At 38.6% G+C, this 25,152-nt stretch overlaps 1 protein-coding gene across 2 annotated transcripts in view; it reads left to right on the plus strand.

Moving 5' to 3' along the window:
• The window catches only part of WTAP (WT1 associated protein), a 28,443-nt gene continuing 3,291 nt past the window's right edge, over positions 1–25,152 (plus strand). The window contains exons 1-7 of one of the 2 annotated variants that reach the window (XM_056342681.1): positions 1–226; positions 4,026–4,063; positions 4,158–4,213; positions 11,932–11,990; positions 13,714–13,841; positions 20,232–20,410; positions 20,623–24,785. In XM_056342681.1, coding sequence (XP_056198656.1) covers positions 4,034–4,063; positions 4,158–4,213; positions 11,932–11,990; positions 13,714–13,841; positions 20,232–20,410; positions 20,623–20,797 — 627 coding nt within the window. In that variant the 5' untranslated portion in view covers positions 1–226; positions 4,026–4,033 and the 3' untranslated portion in view covers positions 20,798–24,785. Of the gene's footprint in view, positions 227–4,025; positions 4,064–4,157; positions 4,214–11,931; positions 11,991–13,713; positions 13,842–20,231; positions 20,411–20,622; positions 24,786–25,152 lie in introns of those variants that run through there. The other variant, XM_056342680.1, reaches the window with a different exon arrangement.

Here is a 25,152-nt window from a genome sequence, read left to right on the forward strand (position 1 = left end):
AGAGAATCCGCAAATAAAGAGCGGGCGGGAGCAGCGCGCGAGGGAGCCCGGGCGGGGGGACGCGGTGGCGACCCCGGCTCCGGAGCGGCGGTCCCCGTAGAGCTGGTCGCGGGCGCAGAGGTGGCGGCAGGCGCGAGAGGTGGCGGCGTTTCGCCCTCGATGTGACGGGCGCGGCCCAGGCAACTAGCGTGCTGGGAGAGCGAGGCCTCCGCACCGCGGGCGGGAGGTGAGTGGCCGCGCGAGCGCTCCTCCCCGCCACCGAGCCCCCCCGCCCGCCTCCCCCGGCACCGCCGCCCTCTCCTGCGCGGGAGGCGGCGGGGCCCGCGGGAGGGACCGGGCAGCTGGCGGCCCTGGGGCGCCAAACCCCGGTGGCGGCTTTATCCCTCGGCTCAGCGGGGGGAGGAGCGGAAGCACTTAGAGCCATTTTGTGCGAGGCCCCGAGCCCGGCCCGGCTGCTGGGCTGGGATCCTCCTCCTCGCCTTCGGCAGCCGCCACGCCTGGGCACGGCGGCCGCCGCCTCCCCCTGGCGCGGGAGACGCGTTTCTCTCATTCCTCGTTGAAGCCGAGCGAGGGCGGCCCGCCTGGGCGGGCAGTGCCTGGGCTTGAGGAGGGCGGGGGGTGGTGGTGGGGCGGCAGCAGGGTCTGTCAAACGCCTGCGGCGAGCCGGCTGGTCAGCGGCTGCAGCTGCGCCTGGCCCGCCGCCGGCGGGGTCTCCGCGCAGGGGGCGGGGCTGCGGGGGGGCCTCGCCGTGTGCGGGGGGCCCAGAGCGCCGTGCCTGAGGCGAGCGTGCGGTCTGCCCGGTCAGGAGTGGTGTTTTGAAGCTTTTTTTTTTCATGTTTCGGGAGCATGGTGTCTGTGACGGGGTTTTCTTCACGGAACTCTTTTTCATATCGTTAAAATAACTAACTGGCAGTTACTTTAAGCGTAACTAGTAAAGCAGCATCCGTGGTGTTATTTAATTACTTTGTATCCTAGGTTTTTTGTAATCCTGAAATCCCACGTTTTCTAAACATTGTAGTAAAAGGTGTACAGGCTACTGGAGTCCCCGAAATTAAAACGCACTTTCCCGTTTTCACCTCTCTTCGTGTTGAAAGTGCCATGAAAGCCTAAAACATGATGCGATTACATAAAAATTCTTCCTGTGCTCATGACTATGTTACTTTAAGTATGGATTTCTATATTGCTCGTTGCCAGGAGCAGATATGAAGGACTGGCGTTCAGGAGTCATAGTTTTCCCCCAAATCATGAAAGTGCTTAGTTAAGATAGTACAATTAAGCTGTTAATCATATAAATTGCATATAAATGTTAGTTCCAGTCAGTTATACAGGAATGCTGTTTCTGTTGATTTTTTTTCTGCATAAAATAGTACTTCATGTTGTTGCAAAATACTTCTGATCTGTGTAGTAGGAGAGATCCTCTTTTTTTAGAGTAGAGCCAAGTGATGCAAAGCACCTCTTGATGTACAGTACTTGAAAAGTTACTGTATAAAGTGCCAAGAATGAACATTTCAGTTGTAGTGTTATTGTCTGTAGCATACAGATTCATCTCTTGATGAACATAGAGCTAAGGCAAATCATTGTGACAACTGATGTAGTTAGCCTGATGCTCTTAATGTTTCTGAAAAACACTGAGCGCAGTGGTGGAAATACATAGTGGTCATAAATTTCTAAGCATTTGTTGAAATTGTTAGATGTTAAAAAAGCTGTTGCATGGGAGTAGTGAGGTGAATGAACTTAATGCGAACAGAAATGAGTGAGAGTGTTTATCTGTAGAAGTCATCAGCCTGTCTTTTCCAAAGTAACTTGTAGAATATTTTTAGCTAGTGTGTATGTTTTTTTTTTTTAAATGTGTGTTTCTATCACTACAACTGATAATAGGTGGTAGTAAGACAGTAGCTTCTGTAGCACAGTGGCCTGTAACCTCAGTCTTTTGGACTTTCGTGTTGTTGTCTGAAAGCAAGAGATGGCTTTGTAAATGCTGGTGTGCTGGGTGTAGCTGTTAGAGAAGCCAGCTCTGGTGCTGCAGTAGAGAACTGGGTGCTTAAACCTGGTGTGAGGTCTGGAGATAAGAGGATACCCTTAGATGGAGCATCAGCTTTTGGTTTCTTTGTCGTGACTGTGGCAGCAATCAAGTGCTTGTAGTAGTGGTATGCTGCTGCAGGGTTCACAAGGCAAGTCTTTGGGGAAACTCACCTTTTTTGCTATTTGTATGCTTCTGGTACCTTTCTGAGAAGCAAAATAATGACTTGACATCATCTGCACGAGATTAATGCACAGGTTAATAGCTGTTAGCTGTAGTTTTGAGGACATCTCAAAAGCATGTTTCTCTCTGTCAAGGACTTAAAGCTTGCTAAGATCTTCAAGATTACTTTGAAATGATAAAGGAGTTTAGAAGATTATAAAAGTATTTAGGAAAACTATAGCAGGAGAAGTAGGCAACCTAAACACAGTATTCACAAGCATTCCCCCTGTGATCAAGTTATTTTGGGTGACTGAGTTGGGCACCAGCAGTTTGTATTGATAGCCTCTTAACGCTTGAAAATATTTAAGGTATGGTTTTGGTAAAAGTCTCATAATAAGGAGCTGCATCCAGAAGCTCAAGCAAAATACTTGAGTAACTTCTGGTGTGTGAGGGTGAAGGTGGAGGATGTGGGAGGACTTCCTAGGCTGGGGAAGCACTTAAGTGCGTGTTTGTTACTAAGACTAAGAACAGGAGCAGCTATTCATCAGTGAGATGCTTCTACTTAATGTTTTTGGAAACTATTCTGTGGGTTCTAATGTCAGTTTATATTTTATGAAGGGCTTAGAAGTTTTCATCTGTGTACTGCACTTGGTGTGGGGTTTTTTAGTGTGGTTTTTTTTTTAAGGGGTGTTGTTTTGGGGTGTTTTTTATTACAAGGCCTTGCTTGGTAAAGTGCTGTGTATTGTCAGTGGTTAGTGTAGGTTGAAAAGGCCTGTGCTTAATTTGGTGTGTATTTGTTTGTCTTATTGACAAATGTCTTAAGATTTGGAAAAGTTAGTTAGTTGGGTGTAATTGTGAAAATAACATATTCTGTTTTCTCAAAAAGACTTAGACTATTTTAGCTACTTAAGATAACTGTTTTTGCAAAGCCAGGTGTTCATAACTGGTTGACACATGGTATACATGCATCACAGCAGCTTTACAAGCTTGTAGAATCTTAGTATTACATGCAACTTTTCTGTTGGAAAGCGTAAGGCAAAGGTGCATACCTGTAGAAAACCTTGCATTCATTATTGCTTACATGCTTATAATTTTTGTGAACTTGATATTTTTGAGAAAATACTGTGTATTATCCTTTTGAGGTAGTGAAGCATGTCCTGTAACTCAAGTAAGTGTGAATACTTAACCTAGCACAACGCAGTCCTATTACACTGCACGCACACAAGAGGAACTGAATTTCACAGTGTATTCAAGCCATTTGTTTGACATCTTTTCCTAAAAATATTTACAAGGGTTTTAAAATAACTGCTTAATACTTCCAAGCACTTTCTTTTAAGTATCTGCTAAACAGGAAGAACATACTATTTTGAACATAACCCAAACATTAGTGGTAATGTTCACAAATGTTTTACTTTTATGCCAAAGATATACTGTAGTAGTATAAATTGCTTTTCTCAGACTCTGATTCTCTACCTCGTAAAATACAACGTTAAATAGATTTAGATACATAAGAACGTCAGTTTGATCTAAACATAAATGGACAAAGTTGTGTGGTTTTGCTTAGTTAAATAGGAAGAATAGATTACTGACAGGCTTTTTAGACATCTAAAAGTTTTGGTTAACTTTCAGGAAAAAATAATCTGCCTTTGTATGTAGATTACAGCAGTAAACTTGTCATATGTTGTTTTGTACTCTGGCTCTGCACTGTGTGGAACCAGTATTTTGGTCCAATATTGCAAATAAAAAAGACTTGAAGTACAAGCTTCTGAATTGTCCAGTATTTCCTGTACACTAGTAGATGCACTAAATAAAACTCCTGTTCTTTTTTTTCCTCCCTCTTCAGAGTTCACAATGACGAATGAAGAACCTCTCCCAAAGAAGGTATGTTTAAAACTACTTGTAACTTTACCACCCCCTCCCCCGACCAAGTAGTCATGACAGCTTGGTAAGTTGTGCTTTTCCTTTTGCTCCATAGGTTCGCCTTAGTGAAGCAGATTTTAAGGTTTTACCTAGGGACGAGCTTATCCTAAGGTAAAGTAAAAAAGCTGTTTTTCCATCTCAGTGTTTTAGTGAACTTCCAGTGGAAGATGCATGACCTCCCTCTTCCATTGTTTTGAGCGTCCTTGCTCTGAAAAAGTATTTTACTTTTTTTGTGATGCATCTTTTCTATAAAGCTCTCATCTTGTCTCAAATATTTTTACATATAGTTTGGGGGGAAACAGGTTTTCCAAAGAGACAAAACTGTGAACAGTGTTTTGTAATACATGAGCAGGAGTGTTTTTTCTTCACTTGTAACTTCAGAAGATACGGTTGCTTACATTCCTTGCTAGGTAGCATGTTATTTTTAAGCATCAGAAAAAAGTAAACTCCTTACTCCTACAATAAGTTATAGGTTTTCTTAGTCTGCACAGTTGTTTTCTCAGTGCATTGAGGTATTAACAGTAAAATGTTATAATGAAGTTTTCATCACCTGAAACTTGCATAAAAAAGAGCCTGGCCATGTTTTTCACTTCTTAGCAAGCTAAGTGTCACCATGGAACAGACAATAGGCAGTCTTGCAATCCTGTTGCGCAGACCACCTGCTTAAAGAAACTGACCTAAGCCGCTTGTCTCTGTATACCTGAAAATCCTGATTTGTAAACAAGAGGCTAACTAAGTATCTGTGGGTCTTGTGTTTATCTGCTGCTAGTGTTTGCATTTTGGTAAACTTTAACTCCTGAATTTTTGTATGCTGTAAGTTATGCGTATTATTAGGGTCTGTCAAGTCAGACACTGCTTTTTAATAGAACCAAGACTAAATTGTGTGGTAACATCAGGATGAAAGTGCAGCACTTAACATATATGATCAGCTGCTCCCTCTTCTGGGCAGACTATCCTGCCAGGTACTCCTGGTGTGACAGTTCTTTCTGGGCAGTCAACATAGTTTGGTTCCATGTTTAAAACTGGTTTCTGGCTTCCTCTGAGTATCTAGTCTTTTGGGTAGTAAAGGAGAATGTATTTAAACAGAGGAAAAAATAAGTTTTTGGTGTTAAGTGGTTTAGGCCTTGTGAAGCTTTTTATAGAAGTTTCCATACTGAAGTTTATGCCTGGGAGGAGTAAACTACTAAGTCTGTAAAGCTATGCCCTTACTTCCAGCTATAAAATTCCTGTCAAAGTACTAAAACATAGATTTTTGTGCCACTTGGAACAAAAAATGGCTTCCAACTGTGATCAGTTGCTACCATAGAAGAGATAAGTTTTTAGCATATATTCAAGTGAAAATGTGATAGAATACACCCAAGGAGGTAAAGTGTGTCAGCAGCTAAATTGTGTTAATGAAGATAAAGGAGGGAATTTGCTAATGACAGCTGTGTTGCTGTTGAATCATCTTTTTAATGTAGACAAAGCAACTTCTGCTCTCAGAGGCCACTTGAATGGATTGAAGGAGAGTAACTGTCCGTTATACCCAGAAGTGGAAAGTTAAATGACGATTTGGCTATGTCCACTTTATTTGTGTGCAGCCTTACAAACACTTTTTTGTTTGAATGGGGTGCATATTTAATGAATTTATAGTAAGTCCACCTTTAATTGTGATTTCATGTAAAACTAGCAATTACTATACTAACAGCTGGTTCATTTGTAGGTTGGAATAAAATATAACACTATTGTATGTGTATCATACTTGAATCAAAAACATCTGTATTACTTCCAGCCATAGAAAAGCATGTGTTCACTGCTGCCAGGTTGTCTTAAGATTTGGAATGCATATTTTTTTTTGGTTCATGCATTGGTGAGGCAAATTCTTCTTAAGATAGGAGCGTGTCATCTGCGTTTGATGTTTTAAGTAATACATAATCATCACTGTACAATTGCATGGATAAAATACATCTGTAGAAAATACTAATTCTTTCTTGTCAGTTCCTGTGCCATGAGTCCCAATTTCACTGTTCTTTTCCATGAAGTACCTAATTTAAGTTTGCTTACTTTTAATTTCTGTTAAGTAAATGTGAGCAGGATCAACAAGAAGCCTTGCAGTCCAGCCTTTTGGGAATTTCTGCTTGTGTCATTACAGGTTGCTGTGGACTCATTTCCTTCATCTTTTCCCTCCTTACTTTAATGCAGTAGCTACTTAGCTTGACTGTGTAGGAGCTTCTGTGAAGAAAGAGCCAGGAACATGATAACAAAGCGTTCTGTGGATCATAGCTAAAAATCTGATCAGTGCTGCCTGATCATTTAGCCTAATGGTTAGTCTGTAAAACTGAAGCACCTCGATTGGCACAAGCAGTTCTGAGGAAATACACTGCTGTTGCTGGACTTCAAACTACATGGACTTACCCTCAGTTGCTTTTGGAATGGCTTAGGTGCAATGCCGTGTGTGCCCTACTCTCTTAAGTGCTTATTTATTCTTGGAAAAAGTGAACCCCAAAGCTTAGCATAAAAAATGAGTGGTCCAAGAAAAATAGTGGTATGTATAGAGGTATTTTGAAGCCATGGAGTCTTGAAGTCTGCTTAGTATTTTCAGAGAACGAAGGGAATTAACTGACTTACATAATGATCTCGCTTACCTTCCAGTTCTTGTGAGACTGTAAGGAACCCGTTGAATGTAATTGTGATTCAGGACTGTCTTCCTAGTTCTGTGTACAGCTCTGTTCTTTAGTGCCTTTCCAAGTAACACTTTTGTAAAGCTCTTCAGATTTTCAGTGTTTAGCCATCAGATTACTGTCGTGAACTACTAAACAGATCAAGAAGCCAATATTGAGTGGAAACCAAACTTACTAGAGAAAAAAACCTGGCTTTTACCCTTTGTCTTTTTTTTTCACTCAAGTTCACTGATGAGCTGCTGGAGTCTGCTACAGATGTACTGGAAGGGGCAATATGGGACAAGGAGGTCAAGGCAGCTCTCATATTTGCTTAAACCAATGCATCTCTTAACATTGCATGTGGGAAGAGACGAACTCTTTCTTGGATCTTGGGAAGAAAGGCTTCAGACAATGTCTGGCCAGTGAGTTCCTAGAAATCATTGGTTTATTTAAAGAAGTATGTGCAAATTCTTAAATAGTTTAACTGAAAACTGGGTTTCTACATCAGTGTAAGTGTTGTTTTATGTATGCATGTTGAAAAAGAGTTTAATGCAGGTATTATGTGTAATTGAAACCCTGTAGAAGGGATATATCATCTTCAAGGCAAAAAAGTTTCCCAGAGGGGAATGCTTTCCTCCTGTAGTTGAAGATGTGCTAGTAACAAATATTTTTAAAAAATAAATTGTCAGAATTAGAATCTGGAGATTGCATCACTACTGGTTTTCTAGAACATGTTTCTTTTATTGAACTTTAGAATGTGTGTAAGGGCAAAAATCTTTTCCCTGAAGAACCTGTAAAGTTAGCTAGCTGGAAAGTATTTGAAGCATATAATTTTTAGGAATGCTATTTATATGGAAACTTTAATAATTTATCAGAGATCTTTAATACGTTCTGATGTCTTTTGGGAAGTTATGTGTTTTTATGCAGAGCATTACAATATTTCTGGATACAGTTTTCGTTAAAGTTTCTAACTGGATCGGAAATAAAGACCTGCTCTGTGGCATATAGTGACATCTGTGAGTTGACTTTTTCTAACAGTTTCCTCATAGCAGTAGGGCCTAATGAAGGCTTCAGATCATACTTGCTTTTTTTCATTAACTTGCAGCTCTGAATCCTTGGATTGTACTGGGGTTGTGCTTGGTAGCTGGCATTTCTAGGTGATACTACATCCACTGCTAGATTAGCTTCAGCTTCTGCTGTATAGTTTCAACATAGCATGGCTGAGATTTCATCACTGAGCAAAGGCATCATTACAACACTCCCCAAACCTGCTGTCCTTGTCACCTCTTTCAAGCTCTGTGTGAGAACTTAGCATGTGAGATTCATGTAATGGCAGTGCAGGCTTACCTCAGCCTTGCGTGTCAGCATCTGGGAGAGAGTCCATATTACTGAAAAAGCATAGAAGCAGAACTGTTGTGCATGGAGATTCAGACCAAAGTCCTGCATCTAGAAGTACTGCCCTTTAATTGTACAGGTAAATCGAGATTTTCTGTGAGAATTGTTCATTTAGAGAATGGTGTTACAGACTCATGCACCATTCATGTAGTCATTTGAGACCTAGAAATAGAATTTTACACCTGTGCTGTATGTTCATAGTATCATCTGGTCTTGTCTACCAGTATAGGTATAGTAAATGGAGAAGAAGGAATAAACAGGTAAGAATTAACATTGTCTGGAGTTGAAGTACTAAAAAAAACCCCACCCTGTCAATGGTCTTCAGTGTCTTTGGTTTTTTTTTTAAATGCTTTATTCTGTTGTGGTTCCTTATTTTCTTTTTCTTTTGGCGTAACTTCAGAAGCTACAGCTTGTAACTTCAGCTTTTCAAAGATAGAATTCCCTCTGTTAATGACCTGTGCTACTACTGTAAACAAGGGGAAATGATCATAGTGAAGCAAGCTGGAAAGAGTGTTTAGGAATACGTTATTAAAGGCACTGAACAAGAAGAGTTAGCAGACCTAAGAACTTCGAAATCGTAAAAGGTGTTTAAAGTCAAGTCAGTTAGTAGATGCGGAAGCGAAAACTATATTATCGGGGCCATCACAAGACTTCTTAAAATACCTAAAACTAGTCCAAGTGTGTGTGTGTATATATATAAAAAAGAAAAATCTTAGGGTTTTTTTCTTTAACTTGGTTTCATGAATGTTCTTGTGAAACTTTATTGTTATATTTGGTAAATATTTTGACATGTTAGTCCTCAGGATTAGTGAGATCACTACAAAAATGTGTACAGGTCAGATGAAGAATCACAACTGCAAGTTTGATTGAAAAGGAGCCAGTCCCCTTTCAGTGAGGGCCTGCCTGTATACTTGATGATTTTCCTGAGCCGAAGTAATGTATAAGAATGGTCTGCTTCATTAATGTGAATGATTCTAAGCCTTCATTATTTCACTTCTTGTTTTGATGCTTTTAGGTTATTTGACTGTTGTTTTAACCATCATTTTTTTTAATCTAATTGCTTCAACTAAGCTGCTACTGGTTTTTTTCTCTGTTACTAGCTTTCTGGTTTGTCTCAAGTGAGCTGAAAACCAGGTCAATTGCTAGAAGAGAAAATTGCTTCTGAGATCTGTAGTTGTAGCAAAATTGAGACAGTGCATGTGTGTGAAAGTAAAACTTTTTCTACCACATTAACTTAAGTTTTAAAACTGATGGCTTGATTGTTGAAGAGTTCTGACGATGTCAGTGTCACGATCACAAGTTTATTCTGTACCATTTTGTAAACTTGTGTGGTGGGTTGACCTTGGCTGGGTGCTAGATGCCCACCAAGCTGCTCTATCACTCCCTTCCTCAGCAGAATGGGGAGGGGAGAAAATAAGATTGAAAAAAACCTTGTGGGTCAAGGTAAAGGCTGTTTAATAAAGCAAAGGCCTTGCACAGAAACAGAAGGAAAACAAAAGTTTTATTCTCTACTTTACATCAGCAGGTGATGTCCAGCTACTTCCCAGGAAGTAAGGCTTCAGTGTGTATAGTGGTTGCTCTGAAATACAGATGTCACAGCAACAAATGCCTCCCCCCCCGCCCTTCTAGCTTTTATTGCTGAGCATGGCATCATATGGTATTGGAATGTCTCTTTGATAGCTTTGGGTCAGCTGTCCTGGCTATATCCCTTCCTAAGATCTTGCCCACTTCCAACCTGCTGGTAAAGGGGGGAACACTGGGGAGGCAGCCTTTATGCTATGTCCCCACTGCTCAGCAGTAGTCAGAACAATGGTGTATTGGCAACACCTTTCTAGCTACAAATACAAAGCACAGTGCTACAAATACAAAGCACAGCACTACAAGGGCTGCTGTGGCGAAAATTAACTCCATTTCAGCCAGACCCAATATAACTTGCTTGAAGATGGAACAGCAACAGTCTTCACCAGGATTTTGACAAAACATTATGTCCGAACAGTCATGTTTCTGCTAGAGTTGTCAGGCATGTGACTTGAAAAATCCAAGGTATGGTATAGTGTGCTTTGGCTTTTCTCTTCCAGAAATTCAGTTCTTGCTTAAATATTCATAGTTGTCGAGAGGTGACTTAGAGGTATTCTCTGATGTTCTTGATGACAATGGGCTATGGTTTGTTTTTTTTTGGTCCCCCCCTCCCCCCGTGGTCTGTCACATCGACTTGTGTTTCAGGTCTTTGTTTCACTCGCTCTTTGTATAGCTCCTGTTGTTGTAGGTGAGGATAGGTCATGATTTTGACAGAATGACTGTTTTCAGGCTGCGAGATTTAACTTGGGAGTCAGTCAATTCTGCAGCTGTATTTGAGGGCCAATTCTTTCATGTCATATAATTATTTCATGTAAAAAAATTAGGTTATTTCCAGGTTTGCTATTTAGTAGACTGTTTCAGTTTTGTGGGATTGAAATCTCGTGAATTTACAGAACTTTAGTGGTCAAAGGTGAAACTTTTGTTTCTAACAGTATTCTTTTTTAAGCAGAGAGGTAAGTTTAAGCATAAAATAGCAACACACTGGGCTCTTCTGCAGAGCTTAAGGGAGTTAACTCACGCTGTTTTCACATTCAGCTGAAGAGATGCAAAATTTTGTTGCTGCTAGAAATCTTGTGCTTAGTTTTGCTTTTCTCAGTGATGCGATCTCACTTGCTGTTACATATCTGATGCTTTTTAGACCTTTTAACAAGCTGATTGAATTCACTAAATGGTCAAAAATTATCTATAGCTAGATTTTATAGTTTTGAGAATAGTGGTGTAGGTTGGAGTTAAAATAGCAGTTATGCTGAGTGGCTTTAAACAGGTGACAGGGAGAATTAAACAAGTGATAGGGAGAAGGGGTAGTTGGAAGGAGGGAAAAGAAACCTTCCCCTTCCGTAGTGGTAAGGTGTTAGATGAATTTGTCTCATGTAGAATTACACCATTGGGAAGACACGTGGTTAGGAGCAAATTACTACTTCAAAAACAAACACACCACCACCTACCCCCCCCCCCCCCCCCCCCCCCCAAAAAAAAAAAAAACCCAAAACAAAAAAACAACCAAAACCCAAACAAAAACCAAAAACATCCAGTGAACTTTGTTGATAAGGCATGTGGTGCTAATATTTACTGCAGACTTTGCTACTGATTTGATGGTTTGTATCAAATGCATTGCTGTTTTTGTGTGATGTTTTCTGACTGTGGATGAGCAGCTAAATAACATGCCTTCTAAGAGTTATTAAACTGGTTGGCTTCTGATTGATGAATATAATCAGAGTATAGTCTTGATTTGAATGAGCTGGTGTAACTACTTAACCTGGACTGCCAATTCTAGTGTATTGTAATGCATTCCTGCTTGTCTTGTTCACTTGGTAACAGACTTAATGTTGTCTTTGTATCATGGTTTCTGTTGCAGAATTTTGTTTTAATTGTTCTGCTTTGAGAATGAGATATATCTTGGGTACTTTACACAAATAACTAAGTAATAAGTGTTTGATCCTACTGTTTGTCCAAAATATTACAGTAAGTTTTCAGATGTCAATCTTAAGTGTTTTAACAGATGGCTACCTTTTTATCCTTTTTTGGTGCAAAGTGTATTTATTTCCATGATTAAAAGCCCCTTTTTGAAAACTGGAATTGGCTTTTATGCAGTTGTGTAATTCCCTCTTGACATTTCTTGATTATCGTGTGATAGTATACTGTCAAAGCTAGGAATGAGGTGACCTGATGTAACAAACTGAGCTTCAGAAAATGTTTTTCTCTTCCTCTCTGCAATAGGTGGAAACAGTATGAAGCATATGTGCAAGCTCTGGAGGGCAAGTACACAGACCTTAATTGTAAGTTAACCAAGTTTCAAAATGGTACGAGTTACCTGAATGCTTACATAAAGCAGTGTTCAAATAATGTCTGCTTTCTAAAACCATTAGAAATAAAGAGCTAATAATATGTATATCAGTTAGTTGTCAGAAAACGTCCCTGATTTTTCTAGTGTAAATTTTCAGCCTTTCCCAGTTTCTTAGCCCCCGATTTTTCCCTTGCAGATCTAACACAGCATCTAAAAAGTGTATTTTTGTACCTGTAGGACCATCTATACCCAGACTGCTAGGGGAAAAGAAGTCTTAAAAAGTCATGCCACAAACAGGTGTATTTTCTGGACTTTTCCATTAGAAAGGAAATGTTATCCTTAACCAAAATATTCCATAAATGTGCCTTCAGTAGTCTCACAGGATTGGAAACCACATAGGAAGCGGAGTAGTTTGTAGAGATGAAGATCTAAAATGAGTCCCCAAGTAATGTTTGATCTGATTAGGCAAATTAATTATTTGATTGTCAGTCTTGGTCTTTAAAACCTGGTCTGTACTCCAGTCTTTCAAAAGAGAATGAGAAAACCATCCTACTTTTAAATGGAAAAAGCTGAATACATTCTGGAAGTGAAATTGCTAATTCTAAGTCACTCTTAAAAATTGTGTTAGCAGCTAGAGACGGACTATTTCCTGTTTTCCACTTACCTTTTCAATCTAAATTCTTAAAGACTCAGTACCACTGAGTTTGAAGGGGTGTTCTTCTGTTGGTCCAAGTGGATGTCCTCTGTTTTCTCTTGTTATGCACCTTTTCTACAGCCACCCCATAAAGTTTGAGTTTTGGAGAGACTAAAATTAGCAAATGTAAGCATTGGATTTCATTATAATTTCAAATTGTCCTGTCATAGATAAAGAAGCAAGTTGTTTCAACATTCTCAGTTTTTCAATTTTGGCAACTAGTAACAGGCTGTAGTAATCAGTGTTACTGAATTATCTGCAAAGAATTATTTAAAGTAATTGTTCTGAAGCAATTTGTGATGTTCTCAGCTTACATTCACAGCCAGTTGTTCTCAAGTAATTAATAAAAGAAGTAGAAATCTTAATCCAACTTCCCGTATTTTTGTACATGACAAGTAGAGTGAATGGATACTGTTTGTATCAGACGGCACGTGTTCCTGTGAATAATTTAGAAATGTGATGTGCTGCCTTCTCTCATCTTTCATATATATAAACTTCATTAAATGTTCATAGGTCAGAAAAATTCTAGTTAAGGCTGAACCACTATTTCTGATGTTCTTGAATGTCTTGCTGTTTACTCATGGAGTGTTGAGACCAGTTTGAGGATTGACCACAAATAGTACTGTTCTACAGACTGAGGATCACTTCTAGTCCAGTGTAGGCTTCCCTCTTCCCCCACCTTGGACAGTTCCAACTTCCCAAGTTTCAGACTGCAAGTTGTAATAGCAGTTAAGCAAGCAATTTTAAAGTTACTTCCTATATGGACATGGAAACATTTTCAAAAGTTTAGTAAGCTTCGAGAAAGGATCAGAAAGAAAGATATATTTAAAACCAACTGTTGTCAAGCTTTTCTGATACTTAAAAGGTATTTTGATTTTTCATATTTATGGTTATAGTCATGTTCATTTATGACTCTTGCTGTGTATGAATTTGGGGTTTAGATTCTTTTAGCTGTTTTTAAAAATCTTCATGAGAAGATGCTGTAAAACATGTGCTTCTTGTGTGTTACTACTTGTATTAGCTAATGATGTGACGGGATTGAGAGAATCTGAAGAGAAGTTGAAACAGCAACAGCAAGAGTCTGCCCGAAGAGAAAACATTCTGGTGATGAGGCTGGCAACTAAGGAACAGGAGATGCAAGAGTGTACTGTAAGTATTTAGATAAGTGTTTTCAGACTGTTAAAGGAATATTGGCTTTTGAGCCAGTACTCTTGTTCTGTGTTTTTTGTATATGTGTAGCATCACATTTTCTGTGCATAAAGAGGTGGCAGGGCACTTGATTTTTACAAAGTCAGTGAAAGTTTACTACTTACTTGCCTTTTTAGTATTGGTTATTTCAGTTGATTTTCAGCAACAACTGTGCTTGGAAGAACATTGCTTCAGAACCAAGCTAATTCTTGCATGAACCATTGCTCGCTTATAGTATTTATTGACATCATATTTACAAAAAAATGTTACTTCTGTCATTGGATGCAGAAACAAATTGAAAAAGGATAAGACTGAGTTTACTGGGTTTCATTTAGGAGGTTGTAGGCTGGTACTTAGATTGGATTTGGATAACAAGGTATTCGTAAGTTTCTGCACCCATTTAGCTAGGTAGGGAAAGAGCTAGTGACTTTTGGAGGAGGTTCTTTTGAAATTTGGCAAATCTGCTTCTCAGGGTTTCTCATGTTCTTGGTTCTGAATACCTCTTTTGTTGCTGTTTCTCTCCTTCATTCCTGTGGGTTTTCTGTGCTTAGTTTTGCTTTCTCGAAGCTATGTCTTACCACTTTTGGACTTTTGATCTTTCTTGAATTACCCTCTTAGCATAACTTTCACCTACTGCTTTAATGTGGCAGTTCCTGAGAGAAGATTGTAAAAAGCTTCTTATTGCTAGTTTCTGTAATATACTCCTGAGAGTTTATCTTATTAAAAAATACAAGCTCTGTGAAAAACTAATAACTAGTATTGCAGCTTTTCCTCTCACTTTAAGCTTTCCTTTCTTTTTTTCCTATAGGTTTTCAGAGCTGTCAGGTACAGTAGTGTGACACTTAAATCTGCATGCAGTATTTCCACTGCTCTTAAGACTATAAGATTACTTTAGTTCATACTAAACACTAACAGGAAGAGAAGAAAAGAGGGGGTAAAGCTTACTTTGCAGTGGCAAAAAATGAATCACAGGAAAGCTGAGTTTAGAAGGGCTCTGCCACCTTTACTTCCCCCATCAGGTGTACATGTGCGTTGATCAGATCCCCTTGAGCCTGCTCTTTTCTGGGCTGAACAGCCCTAGCGTGCTCAGCCCCTGCTTGTACGTTAGATGCTCCAGTCTCTTAATCATCTCCATGGCCCATAGTTGGCCTCACCCTAGTATATGTTCATGCCTCTCTTGTACTGGGAAGCCCAGAACTGGGCCCAGTACTTCAGAGGTTGCACCAGTGCTGAGTGGAGGTGAAGGATCACCTCCTTTGACCTTTTGGCGCCACTCTTCCTAATGCAGCTTGGGGTGCTAATGAAGATCTGTTCTGGTACCTACCATACCACAACACTTCCCTAGTAGTAAGATTACTATATTGGTCCTGCTGCCTTTGATAGTTTTACTGATAAATCCTGCTATGAGGAACAGCAGTAGTAAGAGGTTATTTTTCCTTTTGAACTTCTGAACATATAGCTGAAACAAATACTAAAAAAAGTTGTTCATCAAAACCAAATTTTTGTACTATTGTCACCTTTCTTCCTATTTCTAAAATGGGGAGTTAGACAAAAACTTCCAAGTATTTAAGCCTATGAATTTTTTGACAAGATCATGGAGGCTACAGGATTTTTGGCTGCACTTTGTTACAGATGTTCATAGTTGTGATGCATAGGCTTTCCAGAACATCTTTTATTGCTTTTGAACAGCTTTTATTAATTTCAGTGTACCTCAAGGGGGTGGGGGGTGGGTGGGTGACAGGAGGAGACAACCTGCCAACAAGAATCAAAACCTAAATACTGCCACCACAGCCCCCTGCCCCAGGTGGCTTGTATTTTTCCAGGTATTGACACATGAATAACATCAAGGATGTAGTCTCCTCCATAGTGCGTGGATGTAGCAAGATGAATCCTTTAAGAAGGGGGTTAAAAGCTGTAATGGAGATACTAGCACCTTAAGGTGTTTTTAAGTTTAAATGCACATAGTGTCAAGAAGCTCTGAAGAACTAATTGACTTTGTATTATTAGATAGCATTTCTTCTAGTAAAATAACAGTAGCAAAATAAATCATGCTAGGTAAGGTGCAAAGCCAAGCTGTAGGTTGTGAAGTAGTTTCACAAATGAACAAAAACTAATCACTGTATGTTATTTGACGTGTCTAATTTTTAGTCCATACAATAACTATTTTTAGTGTAGTTTTTTATAACCCATATTTACATGTAAAATACACCAGTGACAGCTACTTTATATATAAGCCTTTAATGTTTCCTGTCACATCTTAGAAAGGCTGAGCATCTATGATACCAAGTTTCTTGACAACTGCAGGTGAAAATTTACCTATAACACTTACTGCTCATATTACTCTTACTGTATTTTTGGGACGTGTATGTTTTATACTTACCATCATATTCAGGTCACATTCAAATTTTAAATGGATTAAAAATGAAAGAGACTGTACCATGTTCAAATGGTAGTAGTTGACAAAGTGAGTTTTCTGATTACTAATGTGTAAAATGACTTGCGCACTGAAATATACTAGCTCTATTTTAAAATAAGGCACAATAGACTTCATCTTAGTTGCTGTTTTAATTTGTACCCTTCTTTTTAAAAGATAAACCACAACAAAACTATTTCAGCTTCTAAACCTCACCAGTCACTGTCTTGAAAATATAGGTGTGTGTGTCAGAGTAGCAGTAGCAGAATCTGTATCCTGATCCTATTTCAGTACCAATTTTAAGAAACAAGGTGGTAGTGCATAGCTCCATTTTCTGTCATGCTCTGTGCTGAGTCTAGCGGTAGAGTATGTGGGTTTCCTTTGAGGTAGCAGCTTACTGAGAGTGTGGTTGGTGTTGCAAACTTACTCTGCATAGTTAAGGGTGGCTAACTAAATAGCTAGATGGAAGTTTACGTGTTCAATACCTCAGGTGCCCTGTTGTCAGCAGACAGCCGAGAAGTACCTTCCCCCTAGCGTGAACAACCCCTAAAGGATGTTGCTGCTGTTAGGGAAGTGCAGATAACGTATTGGCTGCTGTTGCTACATAAAGCCTTATTTCTGGCAGAGGGGGTGATGAAGTTGCCGCTATTTTAGCGAAAGGCCCTAACCCCCTTCCAAGCTACTGCACAGCTACTATAGGTCAATAAAAGACAGGCATTTGGAAATAATTGCTATTCAAGTAGGTTTTCTGTGGACCAGATAACAAAAAGTGGAAGCCTCCTGTGGGTGCAGTTGTACTGTAGTACCTATGTAGTTATTGCTCTTAACTTGTGGTTTAGGGTGCAGTGTTTATTCTTCATTATGCAGTTTCTTCCTCCTTCTTCCTTATAAGAAGGATATGTGTTGTACTTATTTAGACTGCTTATATTTTCTGTTTAGTACTTGTGTTCTGTTTTGTTAAATTCATATCAGGGAGTCTACTTTTTGTGGGTATCTTTGGACAGCTTCAGCTGATAGAATACAACTCTTTCTGAGAATGTGAGAAGCAGAGGGGTTGAAAATGTTATTGTCTGAGGAAAAAAAAAATCCACCCAAACAAAACCCTGCACAGCCTGATATGCTGTATTCAGTGTTTTCCTGCCTTGGGTTAGAGCAGAGAGAAAGCTGATACAATGGTTTTTATTTTGTTTGTGAAAATTCATCCCTATTTGTCCACTGGGGCTTTTGAAAAATACCAACTAGTGTGTGCTTTCGTGTCTGGGAATATGAACAGCCAGTAGGCATTTCAGGTGTTAAGAGCAGGCATGTCCTGGGGTCTGGCAATGGACATGACTTGACTATGCTCTCAGTCAAGACCAACTTGAGGCTAGAGCTGAGTATACAGGCAAACTCTTCTGCTCCCCACCCCTTGCCACCTGGAATATCAATGAGAGGGAGACACTTACCAGGGTGTTATCAGAGGGAGGGAGCAAGGATGGGAGACTTGGACTGGCTAAGCAGGAAGATTAATAGGATAAGGAAGTAAGCTCATACCTTTCAACCCTTCTGCCTGCTTTGTGAGTGGGTCATAGTGGGGGAGGCTGCTAGGTCTGGGTGGATGAAAAGACTGACAGATGAAAACTCTGGAGTTGCAGCTGGAAAAATCACTTGTGGAGGGATGGAGAAAATTTGAGTTGGAAAAACCAGAGGAATAAATGGTCTTAAGTTTGGGGAGGGAAGGATCAAGGTTTGTTCAGCGTAAGTAAATTCTTTCTACACTACTGTTTTAGGAATGACAGTTGAGGTGTCAGTGAATGGAGCCTATGCAAGTGCTCTCTGCTTGGTCTAAGAGTGTGAGCTAGAGATAACCCAAATGAAACTTAAATAATTGACATCGGACGGAATCAGCTGAGTCCTCTTCAGTGTTTTAGTGCATTTCTGGCATGAGTAAGGAGCAGGTGGCAGCAATTCTTTGTGCTACTGAAGCAAGGAATCTTACAGTTCTTAGGCTGGCAGTAGGAGGAGGAGGGAGCTGGGTCTAGGTAAGACAAGGAACATGGTCTTTTTTTCCCCTCAGTGATGCCTGTCTAAAAATAGGTTGGGAACCATGTAGCTGTAGCATATTATTATTTCTGGAATATGTTGCCAGCTGGAGTGTCTGTATGTTTGCAGACATCTGTTAAACTAGCTGTTTTGCCCTCTACTAGCACTAGCCCTCACAAAGAATCGACAGCTTGTTGAAATACTTCCAGTAGTGCAAGTGTCAGAAAATTGAGTGGATGGAAAAGGTATATCAATAACAATAAATTAAATAGATCCTTACTCAGTGAGAGCAACATTTTGTGCATTCAGTGAGGCAAAGGACCTGGGAGGGTAAAGTGCCATCCAAGAAACACTAAGATAATCTTAATTTGAACTTTCTGTTTCCAAGTAAAGTTTATTGGTGGGTTCTTGAGTTATTTCTTGAAAATATTTTTATGCAGTCCTTCACTCCCTTTAGATTTCTTTTGGACACAAGTTGATCTATTTAAAACTTACTGTGATGGTTATTTCCGTTAAGTAGCTAAATATTTTTATTTTGACAGTATCAAGTTAATGTGAAGTCAGTGGCAATATATCAGTTATTTCAATACCTTTGAAATCACTTACTTGAAATAAAAATCCAAGAGTGGTTGCTATTTAACAATACATAAATCAAAACATGTTGTCCTCAGTCAAGAAGTGACTGAAGTCACTACTGCACATTAAGGTAAATAGATTGTTTGTACTTAAACTTTCTCTTCACCATTGCTGTGTAAGGATCCCATAACACAATAACTGTATATAAAGCAAATTTTTTTTAAACTGACAGTGCTTTTGACTGTGCTGCTTGTCCCAAGTGTGGAGGGAGATTCTCTTTCCCTCCATTTTACTGGTGATGCCTTGTAGTATTCATTAGTAAAACTGTTGCTATCAAGTCTGGTTGTAACATTCTGTGTGCAGCAGGAGGCAAACCCACTGACTTTCAATTAATATTTCTTTTTTTCATCTCATGTAATTTTGTTCACCTCTTGCTGATGAAGAAATGTGTATGATACAGGGAGCATAACAATGGGCTGATGTGCTTCTAGTGATTAGCTGGATTCTAAACATGTACTGTTTAGTGCATTTTAAGATTGTCGTGAAGAGTTAAAAATACATGAAACTTTAAAGAAGTTAATCCTATTTAAATATGTACAAGTTTTGACTAATGAATGCTGTATGTAAAAGAAATCTTCTCAGTTACTCCTGAAAGTTTAACTGAATTGTAAATCCTCTGGGTAGTAAATTACAAAATTGTAAATCTTTTGAGTTTTAATTACTTCAAAAGAATCAAATCGAACCAAAATCTTTTGGATGTTACTATTTCTAAATTATTTTGTTTAAAAAATAAGTATGCCAACTTTGCTCATAAATAACTGTTGTGTTTGCAAAAAAACCTTAGAAGTCTGTAATAAACCTTTCTAGTAGCTGCTTAAAAATATTATTGGTCAATATTAGCTGTAATGTTCATAATAACTTTCACTGAAGTTATGTGGGAATTGGCTGTTTTAAGGAGATAACTTTGTATATACTTTTTTTTTCCAAAAGAGTGCAGGCAGGTAAAAAAGAAAGGAAGCATTCTAATGTTCCAGTCACTGCTTTAGCAAATGTAAACTCGCATATAGAGAATTATTTGAAGCAGAAAGAAGGGAGGAAAAAACTGGCTTTGAAAGCTTAAGCTTGGTGGGTGGCGGGGTCGGAGATTAGGTGAACATGCACATTCATGGGGTTCAGATGGGCAAAAGCGATATAATTTTTTTATCCTGCCTCTTTCAAGTTACACTGAAATAAGGCAAACTTCCTTGATGTTATCTTTGGAATAACTTTCATCTAAATGACTTTAAAATTTAATTTTATGTTGTAGGAATAACAGTCTTTTTTTTTTTTACTTTATGCAGAATCAGATTCAGTACCTCAAGCAAGTCCAGCAGCCTAGTGTTGCCCAACTGCGATCGACAATGGTGGACCCAGCCATCAACTTGTTTTTCCTAAAAATGAAAGGTGAACTGGAACAGACTAAAGACAAACTGGAACAAGCCCAAAATGAACTGAGTGCCTGGAAATTTACGCCTGATAGGTAAACAAAACAAATACTCCCCAGTCAAGACTTCCCTGACAGTCCCACTACGAGAATGCTATGGTGGGACAGCCAAGTACTCGTTTCCACACCAAGACTCAGACGTTTTGAGGCAAAAGCCACATTCTTATACTGTCCAGCTTGTAATGCTTAATGTAAAACTTATCAGATGAACCTTGTGTTTCAGCTTTTTTTCTCCCCCTTTGCTTCAGAGGCCTGACAGCGTCGGACTATTCTGAAGAAATGGCCATCTTCGAAAAAAAATCTTTTCTAGAACATGTAGACACTTGCAAAATTGTTCTATTTGAAGAAAATAGAGGGAGAAACAGAAGTCTTAAGTCTGTGGCACACTGTGTCTACAGACAGTTTGGAGGAGAGAGAACCTAGAGATTATAAATCATGAATTGAACATGTAAAATTCCCGTAAAATGTAGAAGTGGAATATGCTTCGCTCTTAACCTTGAGCCTAGTGACTTAGAGACTGTAAGTCAGTTTTGCCAATAAGACTGTGGACTTCCTGCTTGTTCACTGAACTCCTGGGTCAAAACTCGATGAGGTGAATTTTGCGTTAAAGAGTTTACTTGCTAACCAGTTTTGAATAGCCGTGAGAGTGCTATTTGATATCACAACAGTGGTAGTGTACACATTTGACTGTTTAGCCTGTGGGCTCTATAGCACTTTGACGGAGCCTTAAGTCAATGTTGCTAAATAATGAACTGTTTTCTGGATGGTTGGTAATAACTGTGGATGCCTCAAAATTAGGGCTGTACGAAAATGTACGTTCTACCTAATTGCAGGTTTAAAACTGTTGGAAGCAATATATATTTGATCACAACTAGCATGTATAAGAAAAACTGGTTGTGATAGTATTTCACTGCATGTTTTCATGCAGAAATGAGAATTTTTTTATCTTTTATACTAAGAACTGATCTCAAATGCTTAATACAGAAGGCACACGATGGCAACTGTTTTGAGTGTTGGTGGGGTGTTTTTATTCCTTTTGTACAGCTGGGTTTTTTTTTGTATTGCACTTCTATATAAAATGTGCCTTGAAATAGTTGTAATATATAGTTCAAGGAACACTACTGGTTATACTGTTGTATTGTGAAACTCCTGGGATGAACGAGAATTCAACAGGTTGTTATTTCTGCATTGTCTCGTTCTCTGAAAACAAAGTCAGTATTTTAACAAACCAAAAAAACCTTAAATGCATGCATTTTCCTTGGTGGAATCAGTGAAAGGAGCCTTTGCTACTCTATTGATGCCTCTGTTTTGTTGTCCCAAGTTACTTGTAAAAGTAGCAATTCGGGACAGTTGGGAGTGCATGTCTGAGGTGTGTAAAGTGAAATGCAGATTTGGTATAGTGTTTGTGTGTTTGTTTTTTTTCCTTAGTGAATTGAGTTCTATTTAGTAATTTGAGGTTTTGATTTTCAAAACAGTTGGGCAACATTTTATGGCTCAGTCTGATCCTAGAAAATTCAGTTTTAAATTAAAAAAAAAGACATCCAGCTATCACAGAAGGTGATGTATTCTAACTGTTTTGATGACTTCTATTAAGATGGCATTACTTCCAAGTTAAATAAGTATCTTAACTGTTTGTGCTTCAGATGATTAATATGGGATTGAAGAGTAGTGTACTTATGCAGGTTTGTTTTTTTTAATGAGTAATGACTTAACAGCAAAAGAAAAACCTACAGGAAAAACTTTACCTATTTAAATGTGATACATCTGGAATGCTTGATTTTGCTATAGCAGTATCTTAAGATTTTAATGATCTAGCATCACAACAGAGGTAAGACTTGCATTAATAAATTGTTAATGTGTTACCAAGTTATTTGTAAAGCTCACTATAATATGCGGATAGAGGCATGCCATGCAGATTGCTTGTTTAACTTGGAGTTCAGAAAGTGATTTAATACATTTAGATACAGATTGGTCCTCAGGCTCTAAATGGGTGTATACAACTGAGGAGAGACAAGTAACTCACCACTTTCTTTCAAGAAAAAGTATCGAAAGAAACTTTTGTTATTTCTGTAGCTGTGGGATTTCTGTATTTCATATGCACATTCACACCACTAACTTAAAACTATAATTCATACATGCAGTAGCTGAAATACAGAAAATTAGAGTTAACTTCCTGGTAAATAATTGAGGCTGTCTTCATTAACTGGGATAAGATTTTATTGACTTCCCTTTCTGGAAAGGTAAAGAAATGATGATTCATGTATTTATAGGATTTTTCCTTCTCTTTGCATTCCCCCCTTAATTGTATTAATTGTCCATCCTTGTATGCAACTACTTTCATTTCACAGCATCTGACCTAGTTTTTGAAAGAGATGATGCTCCTATTCAGGTCCCTAACTAGTGTTCTTAAGGTAACATGTTAACTGCAACCCTAAGTGATCTTAGCTCTGGGCCTTAACCATAGGTAAGGGTGTACAGCACAATCATTGCTGACGCCTGGAGGGAGAAATAAAAGGGCATGTAATCAAAAGAATGGCTATGCAAAGCCATTTCAACAGTCATTAAACATGGAGTATACACTTGCATTAGAAACTATTAGAAATTTCACTTGCAGTAAGCCTAGTACACCATTAGTCCACTGAAACTTAACCACTTATATTCTTACAGGTTTTGTTGCATGGTATGTTCAAGCAAATTTGAAAAAATGATGCCAAACTTAGTTTTACAGCTAATAGGAGTTATTTTAGTAGTACTGAGTTTTATATTCTTGCATGTCTTGTCTTTTTTTTGTAAATTGCAAGGGGAGGTTACTTGGTGCCATACTAGTTAAGAACATCTGGAAAAAAATTTGATGGGAAGAAACAGCATTATAGGTAACTATGCAAATTTCTATACAGGTAATAAGTATTTTACATTTTGGCAGGAATTGACATGAAGAAATTAATGGGATTCTAAAATTGTCCCAATTCCAAGGTAACTGGTACTGGCTAACTCTACAGTTGACGTTGTTTTGTGAAGAGAAAAGCATTAAATGACTTAAGCACTTCTTGTGAACTTCTTCAACTTGTAGTGGTGATGAATACAGTAACAGGAATTTGCAAACGGCTAAAAATCATTGCATGTCTGCCTAATAACTTTTGGGATGTGTCACATTGGTTATCTCCAAAGTGGTCCTGCTTTACACAGAATGAACATCTCTAAGGAAACTTGCATCTTAAAGTGTGCGACTTGGACTGTATTAGGTCAGCACAATTTAAACTTCAAGGACTTGGCATTGGACATCACATCAAGAAAGAAAACGGGTTGCTGCCTTTAGCAGAGTTTCAGGCTCCCAGGACTTTACACAGCCAGATTCCTTCTGGAGCAGCCCATCTGAAAGAGTTGGGAAAGTCAGTCGGAAAATGTTTAATGGGGCAGAATTGGCAGAACATAAAAGTTGTCTAAGGCCTGAATGCTTAAAAGGTAGTTGATAAGAAAATTACTATTTTAAATTCTTTTGGTTGGGTATTTTGGTTGCAGGAGAGAACTGTGGCTGTGAAATGAAGCAGAAATTTCCTGTTCTACTTTTTTAATCCTCAAAATTTCTTTCAGTCTGTCACTTGTTTAAAAGCAAACAAAAAATTAAATGACCTTCTTGGTCTTGAAGTAATGCAAGTCCTGCCATTGAATTAACAATAAACCTGTTCAAGTTGGGGTTGGGTTTTTTGGGTTTGTTGAGTTGGGTTTTTTTTGGCATAGTTTGCACTTATGTAGAAAAGAGGACAGCTTCATTATGTTGCTGAGCCTATTAAAAGGAGAACTTTGTTATTGCTATCCTGACTTTGGCAGACCAAGGTCTTAAAGGACTTTAATTTTTCTCTTTTATGGAGTCAGCTGTATTGCCTATATATTAATTTGCATACTACTTCCTATAATGCTTTATTTACAATGCAACATTTATCATGAAGATTAAAGATGTGTGATACTACTCATTTAGTAAAGAAAATCTTGTCAGTTCAAAATAGTTTTTCATGCCAGTTTCCCATTTCTTTCAGAAACTGGGCATCGTAATGATCATTACTCATGATTTGAAATTCTAAAGGAAGTGTATTAATAGACTCCTTCTTTAAGTTCCTGCCAATTTTTAACTACTTTTTACTTTCTCCTCACCATGCAAGATGTGCTTAGGAAAGCTGACCATAGGAATTGTGAAACAGACTGTACGTTACTGTCAATACATAAATTGGGTTGAAAAATAGACATCTGATTTTTTTTTAAATAATAGTACCTGGACAGCATTCAAAAGAATGTCTAAGCCTCTTAAAAATGGATGTCACTATGAAAATGAACATGGGATTTAATACTTACCCCAAGCAACTTCCTTCTTCAAAAAAACAAACAAAAAATTATTAATTTTACTAGTACAATAAATGAAGAAAGTTTTTATTTATAATTTAGTTTACACATGTAACTTTTATGCAGTACCTGATGTTTTGAATTACAGGGCACATCTTTAATCAGATACTTAACTCCACTGAGAATTAGCACATGCAAGATTGTGCATACTGATAATCCAGATGTTGGTACTGAAAAAGAACAATATGCTTATTCGTGTTTGCAGTAATAAAACTTGCCTCCTTCCACTTTATGGGACAGCGACAGAAGATCAACTGACATTGGAACAGCACGTGGTAACTATAGGGAGACTTTCTGCTATGACAATTATGTTGAGGCATAATGTTTCGTGAATTGTGACATGCAGAAATTGCATCTCCTTTTTGTCTGTAATTGTGATTGAG

The sequence above is a fragment of the Falco biarmicus genome, chromosome 6 (assembly GCF_023638135.1).
Source record: "Falco biarmicus isolate bFalBia1 chromosome 6, bFalBia1.pri, whole genome shotgun sequence".
Taxonomy (NCBI): domain Eukaryota; kingdom Metazoa; phylum Chordata; class Aves; order Falconiformes; family Falconidae; genus Falco; species Falco biarmicus.